Source organism: Mustela nigripes, chromosome 3 (genome assembly GCF_022355385.1).
Source record: "Mustela nigripes isolate SB6536 chromosome 3, MUSNIG.SB6536, whole genome shotgun sequence".
Classification (NCBI taxonomy): domain Eukaryota; kingdom Metazoa; phylum Chordata; class Mammalia; order Carnivora; family Mustelidae; genus Mustela; species Mustela nigripes.
Window position 1 is genome coordinate 197,394,474 of NC_081559.1, and position 16,027 is coordinate 197,410,500.

At 65.1% G+C, this 16,027-nt stretch overlaps 1 protein-coding gene across 2 annotated transcripts; it reads right to left on the bottom strand.

Annotated features, from left to right (window-relative positions):
- Positions 1-141: 141 nt before the first annotated feature.
- TONSL (tonsoku like, DNA repair protein) lies at positions 142-12,409 on the bottom strand. Of its 2 annotated transcripts, none has more exons than XM_059395388.1 (26): positions 12,324-12,409; positions 12,133-12,228; positions 11,790-11,932; positions 10,981-11,164; positions 10,518-10,647; positions 10,150-10,321; positions 9,951-10,065; positions 9,570-9,715; positions 9,323-9,475; positions 8,983-9,108; positions 8,683-8,863; positions 7,531-7,613; positions 7,342-7,431; positions 6,957-7,029; positions 6,717-6,880; positions 6,361-6,484; positions 5,477-6,225; positions 5,305-5,381; positions 4,757-4,910; positions 4,550-4,628; positions 3,736-4,037; positions 3,418-3,589; positions 2,566-2,741; positions 1,971-2,044; positions 1,439-1,572; positions 142-396 (listed from the first exon to the last, which is right to left on the bottom strand). In XM_059395388.1, exons 1-26 carry the CDS (start codon positions 12,346-12,348, stop codon positions 203-205), a joined length of 4,116 nt encoding a protein of 1,371 aa, XP_059251371.1. In that variant the 5' UTR covers positions 12,349-12,409; the 3' UTR covers positions 142-202. The 2 variants fall into 2 exon arrangements, with proteins under 2 accessions (XP_059251371.1, XP_059251370.1); XM_059395387.1 differs by having other exon boundaries at positions 4,757-4,913; positions 6,361-6,499.
- Positions 12,410-16,027: the final 3,618 nt, after the last annotated feature.

The following is a 16,027-nucleotide window of genomic DNA, read 5'->3' on the forward strand; positions in this document are numbered from 1 at the left end:
CCCTGCGGGGAGGGGCTTGGGCAGGGGGAGGCGGGCTTCGTGCCCCCGCGGCCTCCGAGTGCTCGGAGCTGCCCTCCCGTCCCTGCCGCAAAACGAACCCCGCCTTCCGCCCCCCACCCGTCTTTCAGGCAGCAACAGGGGCAGCAGCAGCGTCCGTTTATTTGAGGCGTTGGGGGGATGGGGCCGGGCAGCGCCCCCGGGGTCACAGGCGCCTGAAGAAGAGCTTGGACCCTCGGTCCAGTGTGCACGCGCCGGGGCCCGGCCGGCCGGGCGGCAGCTGGCGCAGGGCGGCCCGGTCGTCGGGGGAGAGGCGGCGGCTGCACAGCTCCAGCTCCTGCACCCGTGCGGTGATCTCGCGCCAGAGGCCCAGGCGCAGGGGGCCCTGGACAGCACAGCCTGCAGAGGGGAGGCGGGAGCCGGGCTCAGGGAGCTGGAAGCCTCTGCGACTCCCGCGCCTGTGTTCTCTTCTCTGTGCCCGGGCGCCCCCCCCCCCCCCCGGAAGAAACGCACTTCCTCTGAGGACAGGAGGGCCACAGCACAGGGCGTGGGCAGAAGCCCAGGCGAGGCCCAGAATCACTCTAGGAAGGGGTTCGTGGGCCCTTGTCGGAGCCAGGGGTCGCGCAGGACGGTCCCTGGCTCAAACATACAGGCAGTCACGTGCATGCCACTTTCTAGGACGATGCCTGGATTTCCGTCCATAAATGGGCACAGCAGCGGTGCCTGTGGGTCTCCAGAGGCCACTGAGCTGTCAAGGTCTGAGCTCCAGGGAGCCCAGAGTGCCCAGTGGGCTCAGGACCCTAGGGAGCTAGGGGGGAGGATGGGTCCAGATGCTGGTGTGCAGTGGGGGATGAGGAGCAGGAAGAAGCCAGGGGTTCCCTGTGTGGATGCCCACTCCCGGTCCCTGTCCTCCTGGAGGGCAAAGCCTGGACTCTCCAGCCCCAGGCCCTAGCTGGATGTGCGGGCTACCAGGAGGGCCGTTCACCAAACAAGCATCTCCTGGCATCATCTTCAAGCCAGCTCGGTAGGGCACTGTGCCTGGGTGTGGCCAGAATGAGAACAAGCTAAGACGCTACAGGCTGGGAAAGTCAGGGTCCCAGCAGCCCCTGCCAGGAAGTGGGAAGGTCCCTTGGTGGCAAGGTTTTGCCATCCTGACCTAGAGCTCCTTCCTCTTGCCAAGGTAGTTAGGAAATCCTCTTGGAAGGGGTCCAGCCCTCCAGCCACCATGGTCTCGGAGGGTCAGGCTGAGCGGGTTAAAACCAGAGATCCCATGTTCCTCCTGCCCCACTGTTTTAGGAGCTGGGCTCACACCCCCTTTGAATCACATGGGTCACTGTCCCCCACTGTGTCAATCTCAGGGGACCCAGCCCTCCTCTTGCCATCTGGCTGGTGGCAATGACAGCCTATTTAGAGGAGGCACCTGGACCTTAGGTAGGTTCACCTGACAGGCCAAGGAAGCTGAGGCCTTGGGGCCGCATCTGGAGTGCAGACAGGAGCTCCTCCAGACCCACACAGCTGATGTCCGGGTTGGCAGACAGGTCCAGTGACACAAGTGAGGGGCAACATGGAAGGCACCTGCAGTGGCGGGAGGGAGGGGCCCCCAGCGCCAGAGAAAGCTGCCACAGACCAATCGCAGCCCAGGGAGCCACAGGCCAGGCCCCACAGGCACAAGTACTTCCCCCACGCTAGCTGCACAATGCCACGGCCCAGGCCTGGGAATGCCTGTCTGGCTCGAGGGCCCAGCACTCCCAAGAGCCATTTGAAGCCAGAGGGTCAGGAGTTGCCCCTGCATGGGTTGTTGCACAAAGGGTGATGGGAAGGTTCTCCGCAGCCTCAGGGGCGTGGCGAGAACCGGAGGCAGGGCTGAAGCGGGAAGGAGCTGGGTCCTGGGACACACTTGCGGGAGAGCTGGTGCCCTTTCCTTGCCCGACCCAGCTCCGCCCGGGTTTGGGCTTGAGATCAGACCCTATTACCTGCTCAGGTCTCTCACTGCCTTGTCGTCCAGATGGTTTGCAGACAGGCTCAGGTGAGCTAGAGTGCAGCCTTCCTAGACAGAGCAGAGGCCCGAAGGGGGCTGGGCTGAGTGGGGCGCCTGCCCTCCCTGTTTCCCAGTAGAGGCCCCACATGCAGGTCAGATAGCTTCCTTCATCCCTGGGAACAAGGGGGCAAAGTCTGCCTGACTGCCCCTGCATCAGAGGGGGCCCTCTGATTTGCAGATCACAAGGACACACCTCCCCTTCCAGGGGTAAGCCACACTTGCCCGTGAAAATCACGGGCACCAGACCCACAGGGAGGAGCCAGGGGAGAGAGCCCTGGGAGGCCTGGCAAGGCGCTGGGACCTGTCTGGGGCAAGGAGTCTGCCCTGGGTCCCGGGCACCCTCGCTGGCCAGGAATTCAAAGCCTGAGGCAGGCAGCTAGCTCTCCAGAAAGGTTCTCCCACAGCTTTTCCTTCTCAAGGCACCACCCCCTTCCCAGGCCACTCCCACCCCTGCCTGCTATCTGCTGTGGGACGGCAGGCTGGATGGCCCAGGGCTGTCTGCTTCAGCAAACCCCCTCAACCAGACATACCTTGGCCAGGTATCTGACCACCGGCTCCACGAGGCCCGAGTCACTCTTGTCGGCTGCCACAGAGCTCAGCTCCAGGCGCTGGAGGGTATGGGCAGGCAGGTTCTGCAGGGCGTGGGCCAGGGCGTCGGGACCCAGGATGTTGTAGGACAGAGACAGTGTCTTCAGGTGCTTGGCATCTGCACAGGGGACCAGAACCTGTCAGCCACACACGACGGCCACCCCAGCTCAGCTGCAGTCCCAGGCCCCACGCCCTCACGACCCCCAGATGAAACTATCATCCTGAGATTTTGGTGCAAGCGGAACTGGAGGAACTTCTGTCCAGGGTGTCCCAGGCAACGCGAGACGGGGCCACTCCTCAGTCCATCTTCTCCCCGACATCCCTGGGCCACCTGCCTCCCCATACCTGAGACAATTCGGGCAACCCAAGACAGGCCCTGGGCCTGGAGGTCTGTGCACCATCGGGTGGGGGCTGGGAACGCCATCTGCTGCCCAACCCCACGTCTCCTCTGCTGTTGTGCTCATGTCTCTGAGCCCTGAGCCCTACCTCCTGGCCCACCACTTCTGCAGAAAGGCCCCTAGAGGACTACCAGTTCCCAGTTTCTCTGTACTGGGACTGGGGTTCTCTGCAGCCTCAGTGTGTCTACAAGAACACTCAGGGCTGGCGAGAACACCAGGACTATGACGGTGGCCTACGGCATGTCCTAGGGGAATGCCCAAGCCCAGGCAGGCCCAGCATGTCCAGTGATGTGCTCTTAGACAACAGGCCCTCTGGCTCAAGGCTCTCTGTGCCCCTGGACGTGCCCTTCTGATGAAAACCGGAACCCTGGGACGTGGACGTGCCCGTCAGCTTACCTTGGAAGGCACTACCTAGGGCTGCCTGGTGGCTCAGGAAGAAGCTGGGGCCGAAGCCACAGGCCTGGAGATGCAAGGTACTGAGTGAGGGGCAGCACTGCAGGATGGATGCCAGGGCCCAGCCACAGCCGTCCCCAAGGGGGTTCATGCTTAAGTCCAGCTCCTGCAAGTTCTGTGGAAGACACAGGCCCCTCTGGAGGATCTGGTCTCCTTGGCGTCCCCGAACAGGCCGGCGGCTCTCTCCCAAGTGCACCTTTCCACCCGATGATAGGCCAGATGCCAGCCCTAGTACCAACCCGCTGCTCCCCACGCCTCTACCTGCAAGATGGTCTGCCCCTGGAGGCCTGCGGCAAGCTGGCGCAGGCCTTCGGATCCCAGGTGATTGGAGGACAGATCCAGGAGCATCAGGCTGGGCATGGTGCCCAGGGCAGCCAGCAGCTCGGCGGCACATCCGTCCCCCAGCCGGTTCCCTGCCAGGTGCAGCTCCCGGAGCGCCGTGTGAAGCTTGAGGGCCCGCAGCAGCGGGGTGAGCTGGGTCTGACGCAGGGCCAGGGAGCCCACGCTGAATGAGGGGCCGGAGCCCTGGAGGTCCATAGCCTGCAGCACCTGTGGGTGCTCCTCTGGGCGGGGAGGGAGGGGGTGTCACCAGCGCCAGAATCTGCTGCTCTGCCCTGGGAGTCCTGGGGACCCCATCAAACATCCCTCCGACTTGTGAGCCTTGGGACACCCACCAAAGGGACCACAGAGGCCACTCCCACATGCCTAGAGACCCAGCATTGCAGGAGACCCAATGCCGGTGGGTGCCACTGACCTCTCTCTGCATTCTCACGCCCTCCTGGGCAGGGCCCTAACCTCTGCCAGGCACCCCACATCTCACAGTGCCCAAGCCAGGCTTCCTTGGAAAGCTGCCCTAGGCCTAGCCTCCGGTGGCTCTGCTGACTCTACACCGTGCACCGCCAGCAGGACCAACCTTCCTCCACCTGCCACCCACAGTGTGGGCACTGGGTAGAGGAGGAGGGAGTATGCCTCTCTGGCTAGCCGTCTGGAGCTCTGGATGGTAGGCCCCAGACCTGAGAGGGCGCAGGGATGTGCCTATCCGCCCAGGCCACCTCGAGCTCTCTTGGGCCCTTACCTTGTTCCAGGCTCCGGCAAGCCCTGCGGTAGCGATCAGTCAGTGGGGGGAGGTCCCACGAAGTGACTTCCGCCAACACCTGCAGAGCACTAGCAGTAAGCAGCCAGAGGGGCCCCCGGGGCTGGGGCCCGCTCCGCGTGGGGCCGGGGCCCGCTCCGCGTGGGGCCGGGGCTCGCTCCGCGTGGGGCCCAGGCCCCGACTGCTCACCTCCTCGTTGCTCTGCAGCACATCAGGTATGGGGTCCTGCGGAGCCAGCAAGGCTCCCTCCTTTCGCAAGACGAGCCTTGGCAGCAGCCCACAGGCCTGGCAGTAGCGCTGGGCAGCCTGCTCGGTTAGCCAGGCCACAGAGTGGGTCTCCCCGCTGCTGGCACAGAGGGAAAGCACAGCTGGCTGGGACACTGGGCACACTGAAGAAGGCCCCCATAGTCCTGCTGTCCCCGCTCTGGGTCTGTGGTTCCTTCATCAGTGTCCGCCCTCCTGGCCCTGCTCGGACGTGCCCGCGCCCCCAGCAGCCTGACACACTTCCAGCTCTTCCACGCTTTCCCTAGGGGCCACAGGGCTTGAGCCAACCCCTCCAGGGCCCTGCCTATGCATATGCAAGTCCCCCTGGCCCTGGTCTGCCACCTCTCCCCAGCCACAGCAGCGGTGACACTGTCTGAGAGGGCCCTCACTTCCCGCGCCATCCGATATGCAAACACAAGGCTTCTCCCAGGGCCACAAGGTGAACAGGGACTTGGAGGGCAGGTGCTACTCACCCATGCGGGACGGGGATGAGGAACAGGCTGTCCTGCACGCGCACTCGCACGCGGATGGGAGGGGGCAGAGATGGACCCTGGTGGGTGGGGACATGGGGGGCGGCAACAGGCTGAGTCAGAAAACAGTCACCCACCCTCACCACCCACACTTCCGCCTGAGGTGTATACCCACCGGGGGCTGGCCTGTCGCTGGGCTGTCCCCACTGGGCCCTGAGGTCCTGGAGAGGTCAGGGCTCCGTGGAGGCTCTGCCGCTAGGCTGCCATCTCCCCCTGCCCCGCCTGGTGCGTTCCAGCTCCTGAGACGGGGCAGCCGGCTCTGCCTGGCCCGGGCCCGGAGCCCGTCAGGTCTCTTACTGCGGCCCGAGCCCGAGCCACGGGGACCGGGGCTGTTCCCACTGCCCTGGGGGTGGGGCCGAGAGCCATCCTGGCGGCTGCGGGTCAACGGGGAGTCGTCCTCCAGCCAGTCCCCGGCTAGACACTCCTCCTCCGGGATGAGCGCCGCCCGGGGCGTGGTGGGCTCCCCTGGGCCCCGCAGTAGGCTGGGCCCAGGGCGGCAGATCTGGGCACCAGCCACACCTCGGATGGCTGCCCGGGCAGCACTTGCTGCCACTGCCTCGCTGCCGCTGGGGTAGCCAGGCACCCCAGCTTTGGCCTGCTGTATGGGCACACGATGTCGGGGCCTCTTGTGGACGGGCCGGCAGGGTCCCGGGGAGTCCTCGCCCTCCGAGCTGCTGCTGCTGGCCAGCTTGGGCCTGCTCCTCCGAGGCCTGGCCACAGCTGGAACTGTGTGCCCTAGGGAAACCCTGGCATGGGCCTGAGAGTGCTCTGAGGGTTCCAGGCCGGGGCTCAAGGGAGGAGAGAGCTCAGGGTCGAACAGATGGTTCCGAGGAGAGGTGTGGGGGGCCGCAGAACTGTGGGGAGCTGCGGAAAGACAGAACGTAGCATGACGCTGCGCCCAATCCCGGCCACCCAGGCTGGAATGTCTGAGAAGCAGGGGCTAGGGGACTCGCAAGCTGGGGATGGGTTTCCCCAGGGGCACAAGAGGCCTCTACTTGCCTTGGCCTGAGGAGGCCACTCGGAGAAGCTGCTCCATGGCAGCGGCCTTCGCTCGGGTCTCGCTGTCCAGATCCTTGCTGTACAGCTTCACCCACTGCTGCAGCGTCTCCCGTGGGCTGTGCCCCTGCATGGCCGCCAGCTGAGTGGGGTCAGCAGGGGCACCGCCCCGCAGCCTGAGCCCGCCCAGACCACAGCCCCCTGAGACCACAGACCCCCCACTACAGCCTGAGCCCGCCCGGACCACAGCCCCCCGCAGCCTGAGCCCGCTCAGACCACAGCCCCCCATAGCCTGAGCCCGCCCGGAACACAGCCCCCCGCAGCCTGAGCCCACCCAGCCTGCGCTCCCCTCCGCTCACCTTTGCAGTTCGGAGCGTGACAGACGCTCCCCGTTCGATGAGGAGTTGGGCCACCTCAAAGTGACCGCAGTGGAGGGCGTCATGAAGGGGAGTGATGCCCTCACAGCCCGGGCCGCCCGGGTCATCAACCCGAGCCCCGTGATCCAGCAGGAAGCGCACGATGTCTATGGGCCAGGGGACACGAGCTAGCTCCCAGCCCTGATCGGCCCCCTCCCTAGGACGTCCTGGCCCCATACTCACCCACATGCCCATAGTTGCAGGCCTCGTGCAGGGGTGTCCAGCCACAGTAGTCCCGAGGGTTCAGAGGGTGGCCCTGTGAACGAGGAGGAGAAGTCCAGCCTGGCCGTAGGGCCCTGAGGCTCCAGGAGGGCCAGGCCTGGGTCTGGGTCTCAGAGCCCAGAACGGGCCCCACGCCAGCCCTGCCCCAGATCCCAGCAAAGAGAGCTGGTCTGCATATAAGACACAGCATCTCAGGGAGGCCTCTGTAGGGGCTTGTGCAGGGCTGGCGCTCCCTCCAGCCCCACTGCCCTATGCCACCCCCTTTGCGGGGAGGGGGAACTATATACCCCAGGGCAAAGTCCCCGCTATGGCCCATAGGGGACCTCGAATGAGACGGCAGGCCCACCTGTCTTACGAGGTCCTGGACACGACCCAGACGGCCCTCGATGCAAGCGCGGTGCAGCAGAGTCTCCCCAACGTCATTGCGTCGGTTCCACTGCGGCCCGCCGTGCCAGGACAAGGAGCAGAAGTGTGAGGGGACCAGGCGGCCCTGGCAAGCATGGGGGACCACACGCCGCCCCCACACCGTCCTCACCTTGTTCACCCTTGGCGGGCCCAAACAGCCCTGCAACTCCTCATCCTCCTCCAGCCGCTGGGACCCGCTCTCGGCATCGCCCTCTGGAACAGAGCCGAGACCACTCCAGGTAAGCCAAGCCCCAGAGCCCTCTGCCTTTCCAGGCCTGGAGGATGGAGGTCCGGTGCCCACAGCCACCCCACTGCCAGCCCTGCCTGTGGCTGTGCCCACCCACCGCCCTCCTGCCCACAGGGGTGCTCCTGTCCACCACGTGCTGACCTCTCACCCTGCGCTCAGACCCTGCTCTGGATCGTCCCAGCCCACATGCCTGTCCCCGTCCTGGGAAGCAGCTTTGCCAGCTGAAGTCAGGCTCATGTTAGGAACAGCGTGTCGCATGAGCCCAGGGGCCTTCTGCCTGTCCATACCCAGCCTTCCCCCCAGTACCTGCCTCCAGCTCACACCGCCTGACCCCACTCCTGTGCCTCTGGTCCTTGTAAGAACCTTCTTCTTCATGCACTCCTGAGTGGTGTCACTTGAAGTTCCTGCTTTGGTCCTCTGACTCCTGTGGCTCCCCACAACTGCACGGCAGGGACACCCAGCCTAACCTGCTTCTAAAGCATGGCACAGCCTTCCCACCACCCTTGGCTTCTCGCTGAGAGGTTCTGGAAGCCACTCAGGTTCAAAACTGAAATGATTCCTCCTGGCCTGAGGGACAGGTCTCCAGCCCCGCCTCTCAGCCAGAAGCCAGGGGCCTGCCTGCACCCACCACCTGGGCTTCCAGCCCCAGCCCGCTCAAGGCCACCCCTCGAAGCCACTTTCCACGGGGCAGCCCACGCCAGCTTGGGCACGGCAGCCCATGTGTTGTCTCCAGCCCCGTCTTGCCTGCCCTGTACCCCCCCTCATGGTGCCATTTCTCCAGGTCTGACCTTGCAAGTCCCTCACTCGCAGACGCCCACTAGCCTTCCCGTCACCTGCTCCTCCAGGAGCCGCTCCAGCCTCTCTGCACACAGCTGTCTTCCGTCTACAGGCACTGAACACCTTTTCCGGACGGGGCTGAACCCTCCTGTCCCCAGCCGGTGAGCAGCCCCCACAAGGGCCCCAGCCTAGGGCCCAGCCCGGAAGGCATCAGGGAGGAGGGGCCAGGGTGGCTGGCTCGGCTGCCCCGGGCCTCACCGCTCTCTGAGAGCTCCACGTCACTGAGCTCGGGAGTGGCCTCGTCCTCCTCTTCCTCCTCCTCCTCGTCCTCCTCCTGCTCTCTGGGCGCGCTCAGCTCCTGCAGGCTGGCCGCGGTGGCCGGGGCCTCCTGGGGCCGCAGCCTCAGCTGCACGGCATGGAGGTGCTGTAAGATCTGCCTCTGAAGGGCAGGGGACACCAGGCTCAGGGCCACAGGGCCACCAGACCCCCGCAGCAGGGGAAGGGGGGTGCAGAGCAAGGGCTGTGGGGACACCGTGCTTGGAGGTCGTCGCTTCGTACCTGGAGCTGGGGCCGCTGGGCCTGCTGGGCGCAGCTGAGAGCCTTCTGGAAGCATGGGGCCAGCTGCTCGTAGGCGTCTCCGGCCTCCTCCCGGGACAGTGCGATGTTTAACCAGGTCTGGGCCTCCTGGAGCAGGAGGAGGAAGGATGAACTTGGTGGCTGCCGCCCACCCCACTGAACCCCAGCCAGCGCTCCAGCTCCCCACCGCGGCACACACGGAACAGCTCCGGAAAGAGAATGCTTGTCCTGCCCTGCACTCGAGGGTGGCAGTGCTAAGGCAGAGCTGTGGGGGCCGACTCGGAGCCCCTTGCAGCCTGGGCCGGGTGCCATCACCGCTCACCTCCAGAGCGTCCCCACCGCGCAGTCTCAGCTCCTGCTCGTAGTGGGACACGGCCCGGTGGTGGTCCTTCATGTCTCCCAAGGTGGTGGCCAGGGACACGTGGATGACGGCCAGCTCGGGCCCTGGCCGGCCCAGCAGCTCTGCGAGGTGCAGCTACAGAGACAGCAACGGCGAGGCCAGGCCTGCCTGAATCGTGCCAGCCTGGGCCGTCACCACCCCTCCTCCCGCCTCGGCAGGGGAGGCACACCTGCTTCTGGTAGGCCTCAGCCGCCTTGGGGAAGTCACCCGCCTTGGAGAACAGGTCCCCCAGCTGCTCACAGATGCCCATGGCGCCCTGGGGGTCGCTGCCCTCGGCCTCCCGCAGCCGCTGCTGCAGCCGCACCACGGCCAGCACTGCAGGCAAGAGCTCCACATGACGGGAGGCACAGTGCGCCTCTGCCCGGACTGCCCCTTGCCAGCTGTGTGCCCGTCGGGGGGCCATCCACACTCTCCGTGGCCCCGCTCTCCCCTCAGTAACGGGGGGTGGCAAGAGAACGCAGCCCATGGGGTCGGGGGGGCAGGGAAAGCCTCCACACTGGTGCTGCCAGCTCCCCACCCCTTCTGGGGGACTTCAGGTCCCCGGGCTCACCGTATTTGAGGGTCCGGCAGACTGCCGCCTTCTGCAAAGGCGTCTGGAAGCCCAGCCTGTAGGCTTTCTTCAGGGCTCTCTTGGCAGCCAAAAAATCCCCCAGGTCTTGGAGGATCTGGGAAGGCGAAAGAAGGTGAGGCTAGCAGACTCCCCAGAGCCCGAGGTCCTCCGCAGGCTAAGCCCAGGGCCGGGAGGGCACCTGTGAGATGAGCACACAGCACTCGCTCTCCATCCGTTCCCTCTGCAGGACGCGGGCACACTCTCGGGCCCCCTCCAGGCAGCGCATGGCTTGGGAGTGCTGCCCTCGGCGCCAGTGGACGGCACCCAGGTTGTAGCGGGCGCGGAACAGATCCTCGAGGAGGTGGTTCTGCCTGCGGGTGGAGACCGGTGCTCAGAGCGCCGCAGGGATGGTGCCAGGGTGCGGACGCCAAGCCAAGCCTGCTCCTTCCCCAGCACGCGCCGCCGTGCTCTAGGCACGCAGGGGGGCTCCTCTGCTCACGGGAGACAGCACGGGGGTGGAGGGACGCCCTCTCACAAGGCTCCTTCCTCTGGGCACAGGGGACTTACTCGGCGAGGAAGATGCTCTTCCGGAAGTAGTCGTCGCAGGGGGCCGCCTGCTGCAGGCTGTCGAAAGTGAGCCCCAAGTTCAGGTAGAGTCGGGTCCTCATTTCACTCAGTTCTCGCTTGGCCAACGTCCCTGGAAGGTGCCCCCTCATTCGCACATTCAGGGGCTCACGCCCACATGGGGTACCAGCTCTGGGGCTGTGCAGCCTCTCCCCCACCGGTCTCCCAGTGTGGGGTGCCAGGGATCCTGCCACAGACGGGGCACAGGACAGAGCAAAGAGTGCCTAGACCGGAGGCTGTGAGGAGCATGGGCCATGTGTCTCCTCCTGGGAAGCTTCACAGACAGATCTCAGCCTGGCAAACGGAGGGCCCAGACTGGCAGAACCTGCCATACAGGGAGGCTGTGGGACCCCCCAGTAGCTCTGGAGTCAGAAGCGGGGGGAGCTGGGTCTCCAGGACCACTCACCCTGCAGCTTCTCGTCCACAATAGCCAAGCTCTTCTCAAAGGCAGTCTGTGCCTGCAGCAAGGTATCCTGTGACTGGCAATGGTCATAGATGTCCAGGTAGGTGCGGCCAATGGTGGCCCAGGCCCTCTGCACCTCAGTGTGATTGGACAGAGAACGGGCCAGCTCCAAATGGCGATGCTGGTGCTACGGCGCAAAGGAATGGCTGTTGTGAGCCAACCCCCACCTCAGGCAAATCTCCTATGTACGCCAAACCCAGGAGGTCTCTACCTTTGCCCAGGAGAGTCCTCTACTCCCCCAAGTCCCCACAGAGCAGGCCAAAGCCGGGCTCCACATGTCCCATCTCTTCTATGCCAAGGGCTGCCTGTGGGGACGGTGAAGCCACACTCTGCCCAGCCAGTGTCGTCGTGAGGAAGACATGAGTGGGAGTCAGCTAGGCGCTGCAGCCGCACTCCCAGGACCAGAGCAGGCCCTTTGTGGACAGTAACAGCTGAAGTGTTACGTTCGAGAATGGTTGCGGGGAGCAGGCTCCTAGGACAGGCTATGATGTGCCTGCCCCAGGACCAGCCTACAGCCCCCTGGTGCAGGTGCCAAAAGGCCGAGAAGCGCGATTGGCGCAGGGCTGTCCGAAGAACAGGCCGTGTCCATACGTGTCCTCCTCCAGCCAGAGGTCAGACGCTGAAGACTTGTGCTTCTCTCCTCAGAAAGGGACCGGCAGGAAGTGGGGACTCTGGAGGGCTGGACGTGGTTGCAAGGGGGATGGGGGGTGGGGGTGGGCCCTGGGCCCTGCCCCTGCCCTGCCCCTGCCCACCTTCAGGGCGGCTGAGTAATCCTCCAGCTCGGCCAGTCGCTCCCCGATCTTGCGGTGGGCCACGGCGCAGCCCAGCGGGTCGTCGACGCTCTCCAGGAGCTGGAGCTCATGCTGGTGCTCTCGCAGGGCCTCTGCGTAGCGTCCTGGGCGGGAGGCACGGCAGGCTTCAGCCCCCGCCGGGCAGTCAGCCAGGGGCCGCGCGGGCGAGGCTGTGGCTGGCCCCGGGCTGTCCGCTCCGCAAGGTTCCCGGCCCCCCTCCCCGCCGCCGGTCCCGGTCCCCCCGCCCCCCGCCCCAGCTGTCCCGGGCCCGGACCACGGCCCGGGGCGGCCGCGGGGCGCGCACCATGGCTGGCCAGGAGCTCCCCCAGCTGGTGGCAGAGGGCGGCCTCGTCCCGCAGCTGCCCGTTCCTCTGGGCCTTGGCCTTGGCCTTGCTCAGCTCTGCAGAGAGAGGGAGACGGAGCCGGGAGGCTGGGCTCCTCCGCTCGGGCGGGCCGGACCCGCTCCCCGCCCCGCGCCCGGCCCGGGACACTCACGGCGAAGCTCGCGCTCCACGCTCATGCTCCGGCAGCCGCGCGCGGGGCTCCGGACTTCCCGCGCGGAGGCCGCGGCCCCGCCCCAGGCCCCGCCCCCGCCGGGGCGGAGCCTCCCGGGAAATGTAGTCCTGCCGCCCGAAGCATCCTGGGAGCTGTGGTCCGGGTGGCGTCCTGATGGGAAGGGCGGTGAGAGAGCGGCGGGAGGATCCGCACCGCCCCAGCCCCCCAGGGCCGCGTGGGAGCTGCGCCGCACCCCACGCTCCCCCGCGGCCCCGCAGCCGCCCTTGGGGTGGGGTGTCCTGGCTAGTGCCCGCGGGCTGCCGCTAACCTCTCCCGCGCGCGCTAGCCCCGCCCACACCCGCGACCTTACCTGGGGGACGCGCCGCCTTCCCGCAGGAGGAGGTGGAGGGGTTTAGGGCCCGGGACCCCGGAGGACTGGAGAGATGCGCGGAGTCCAGCCCGCCCCTTTCACGGAGCCTGCGGAACGGCCGCGAAGGCAGCCACAGCGGCGTCCGGTTCGCGGACACAAACCCCCAGGGCTTGGCCGGGGAAAGGCGCGTGGACGTGTTTTCCAAAATGAACAGCGCCGAGTGCTTCCTCCTCGATGCACACGCACTGGCCCCTTGTGGGCGCGGTGCACCCGGGCCGCGACCTCTGAACGCACGTCCTGTCTCCCGCTTGGAGAGCCAGACACCTGCCACTCACGGCAGGTCCGGCCCTGGGCGCGGGGTACCCAGGCCGCGGTCCAAAGGCCCCAGAGGAGGGACAGAAAGGGTGGATGGTGGATGCATTAATTTCTGTGGAAATCGAAACAGACCCAACAGGGTAGGCCCCGCAGGCCGTGACTGGACCTTAAGACATGTAGTGGAGGGAATGATGGGAAGCGTAGATGGGCCTCTGGGTCCGGGGAAGACTGCCCAGGGCCAGCGGCCAGGCTTCAGGGATGCGAGCAAGGCCAAGCCCGAGGAAGTTTAAGAGATGGGAAGTGGGACCCAGGTAACCCTCTTCTCTTGGAAGGGTAAAGCGCTCTTGGGTCCCTAGTTTGGTCTGGGGGTGGGGAGCTGAACAGGAAGGCCCTGAAACCAAGAGAGCCGCTTGGAAGGCTGGCTGGGGGAGTGTGAGGAGCACAGCCAGGGGCAAGGTGGAGCCGGGGCTGGGGGTGGGCTCAGGGCACAGGCCAAGGGCAGAGGGAGTCTCCCCAGGGCTGCTGGGAGCATTCAGCATTCACAAGACAGCCAGAGAGGACCCTGCTTCTCTCCGCCCACTGATCTGTCTATACCGGGCACAACTGAGCAAGGGCTGTAGGGGGCGAGGGGGTTTGGTGGTAGCAGCTTCTGACTCTTGTCCAGACTGCTGGCAGAGCCCATGAGGCCGGCTTCTCATTTAAGGAAACACAGACAAAACGTGGTTTGGAATTTTTTTGAAACCATAGTTACATACAGAAAATATCCAAAGAGAACACAGACCACAATAGTGACATGGAAGTCATTTCCCACAGTGATAAAAACATCTCTCTCACTTTACTCTTTAAAAAATTACTTTTATTATCTTTGCAAATGTCTCACTTGGGTGAGGCGAGGGATGTAGTGCCCAGAGGGGAGGGGTGATGGCTAGGACTGGAGGGGCCCCCGGGACTCCCCCACATCTGCCACAGTTCCTCCCCCTCTCTCTAGGTCAGGACACCAAGATGGCAAGGGGTCCTGGAGAAAGACCGCCAGTGTTTTCTCCTTTCTAACAACATGTAAATCAACCCCACCAGTGAGATGCCACAGGGAGGTTTATGGTGCCAGCTCCCAGGAGTGGCTGAGACGCACCACAATCGCCCGGGGTGTCTGTCTCGAGCAGCTGACAGCCTCAGCTGCTGAGCTGACCGTCACCGGGTGGGGGCCGTGCTGGGGACAGTTGCTGGGATGTATTACCACTCCTCCCGGGCACCCCCAGACACATACTCCTACAAGGAGAACCTTGTGTGGGTGCTACTCTGTCCCCCGCACGCCCTTGGGCTGCCGGAAATATTGGGCTATGCGCCCGCAGCACCCAGAAGCCCCTGGTGTGCAGATCCCAGCGCACCTGCCACCCCCATCCCAAAGGGCTGCTAGACCCGGGGATGCAGAAACAGGGCTGAGGAGGCCCAGCCACGTACCTGACCTGCATAGACATCTGCTGCCCCCAACCCTGCCCCACTTGGGAGAGCCTTTGGGCACCACCCCTCTGCAGGCTCCCATCTCTCGTGCATGCACCCAGACAGGCAAGCCCAGCCTGTCCTGGCTCCTCAACCACATGGTCACCCTGAAATCCAGAAGCTCTAGAGATGGTGTCCACCCCTGAGAGAGGCTGAGATGCGATGACGCAGCACCAGCTCCTCTACACACGAGACCTGGCACACAGCACTCGGAACGCTCTCTTCCATGCCTGCCAGGTAGGGGGCAGCCCCCAAGGGCAGTGGGACTCATGCCAGGGGGTGCCCCCAAGGATGTGCTGGGGGGCTGGGGAGGATCTTTCTTTGTGGAGGGTAGGAAAGCAAGCATAGCACCTCTGGGTGCCCTCAGCAGCCAGGCACAGATGGCCTTGCAGGAGGGGTTCCCTTGTGAGCCCCGTGCCCTAGGCTGGAAACGGGAGGCGAAGCAGTCTTCTCAGTATAACTAGGCCAGCTGCCCCGGGGGAAGAACTGGCTCAGAGGGCTGCCTGGGCTAGGCACTGGGATGAAGCTGTCAATACCCCAGGATTCCCTGCCTCCATTTCTCAGCTTCAGAGCTGGGAGGGGGAGGGACGGAAGAGCCATGCAGGCCTGCGGCTCTGCACTCTTGCTGCCTGGGTTCCCCTGCATGCTGAGCCGACTCGGCCCGGGAAATGGGGAGGTGGGGAGGTGGGGGGGAAGGACTGAAGCACGGGGCGGGGCAGGCCAGGCCAGGGGCAAAGGAAACGGTTCTTTGGTATTGAAGCAACAGAAACCTATCGCAGAAGAGCCGTGTCTCCCAAGCAAAGGAGGGGGCCAAACTTCCCCTTTCTAGCAGCTCTGAGGGTCTCAGGGTCCTCCAGGCAGGGCTCCTTCCCCCGGTGTGAGGCCCACACACTGAGGCCTGCTTGTCCCAGGCCAGGGCCATGGGATCAGCAAAGTGGAGGCTGTGAAGAGCCCCCTCCAGTGAGAAAGCGTGCTGCCCAAGGACTGACCTCCACAGGGGCCCCCAGAACACAGGGCCGGCAGCCAGTCCCTGACAGCAGGCTGGGGATGGCCGGCCCACTCAAACCTTCACCCAGCCAGGCTGGCTTGTCACCAGCAACCCCCACAGCTTCCCTCAGGCTGGGGTGCTATGCCCTCGAGGCTGAATACAGAAAATAGATTCTCTCTTGCTAAATTTCATAACTTACAGAAGAGCCTGTGAAGACTTCAATCGTTTTCCTGGGAAGAGACAGAGCTTCACCCTGGATTCTGAAGCATCTGCTGAGCCCAGGGGGCCCAGTCCTGCCTCTCTGGAGCAGCTGGTTTGGGGGGGGGGGGGGGCGTGCACTGGGGCCGCTGCAAGGCGCCGGCTCAGGCTGCTCCCCTGTGCAGGCCTGTGGGAGAGGGAGCAATGCCTCCAAGTCTCCGTTGGGGATGTGCATGGGGACGGAGGCACAAGGACCTCTGGCCCTGGCCCAGGCCCAACCAAAGCTCCCCCAGTGTCCAGTCGCAGCTACGCCTTTCCCTCAAACAAAACAGAAAG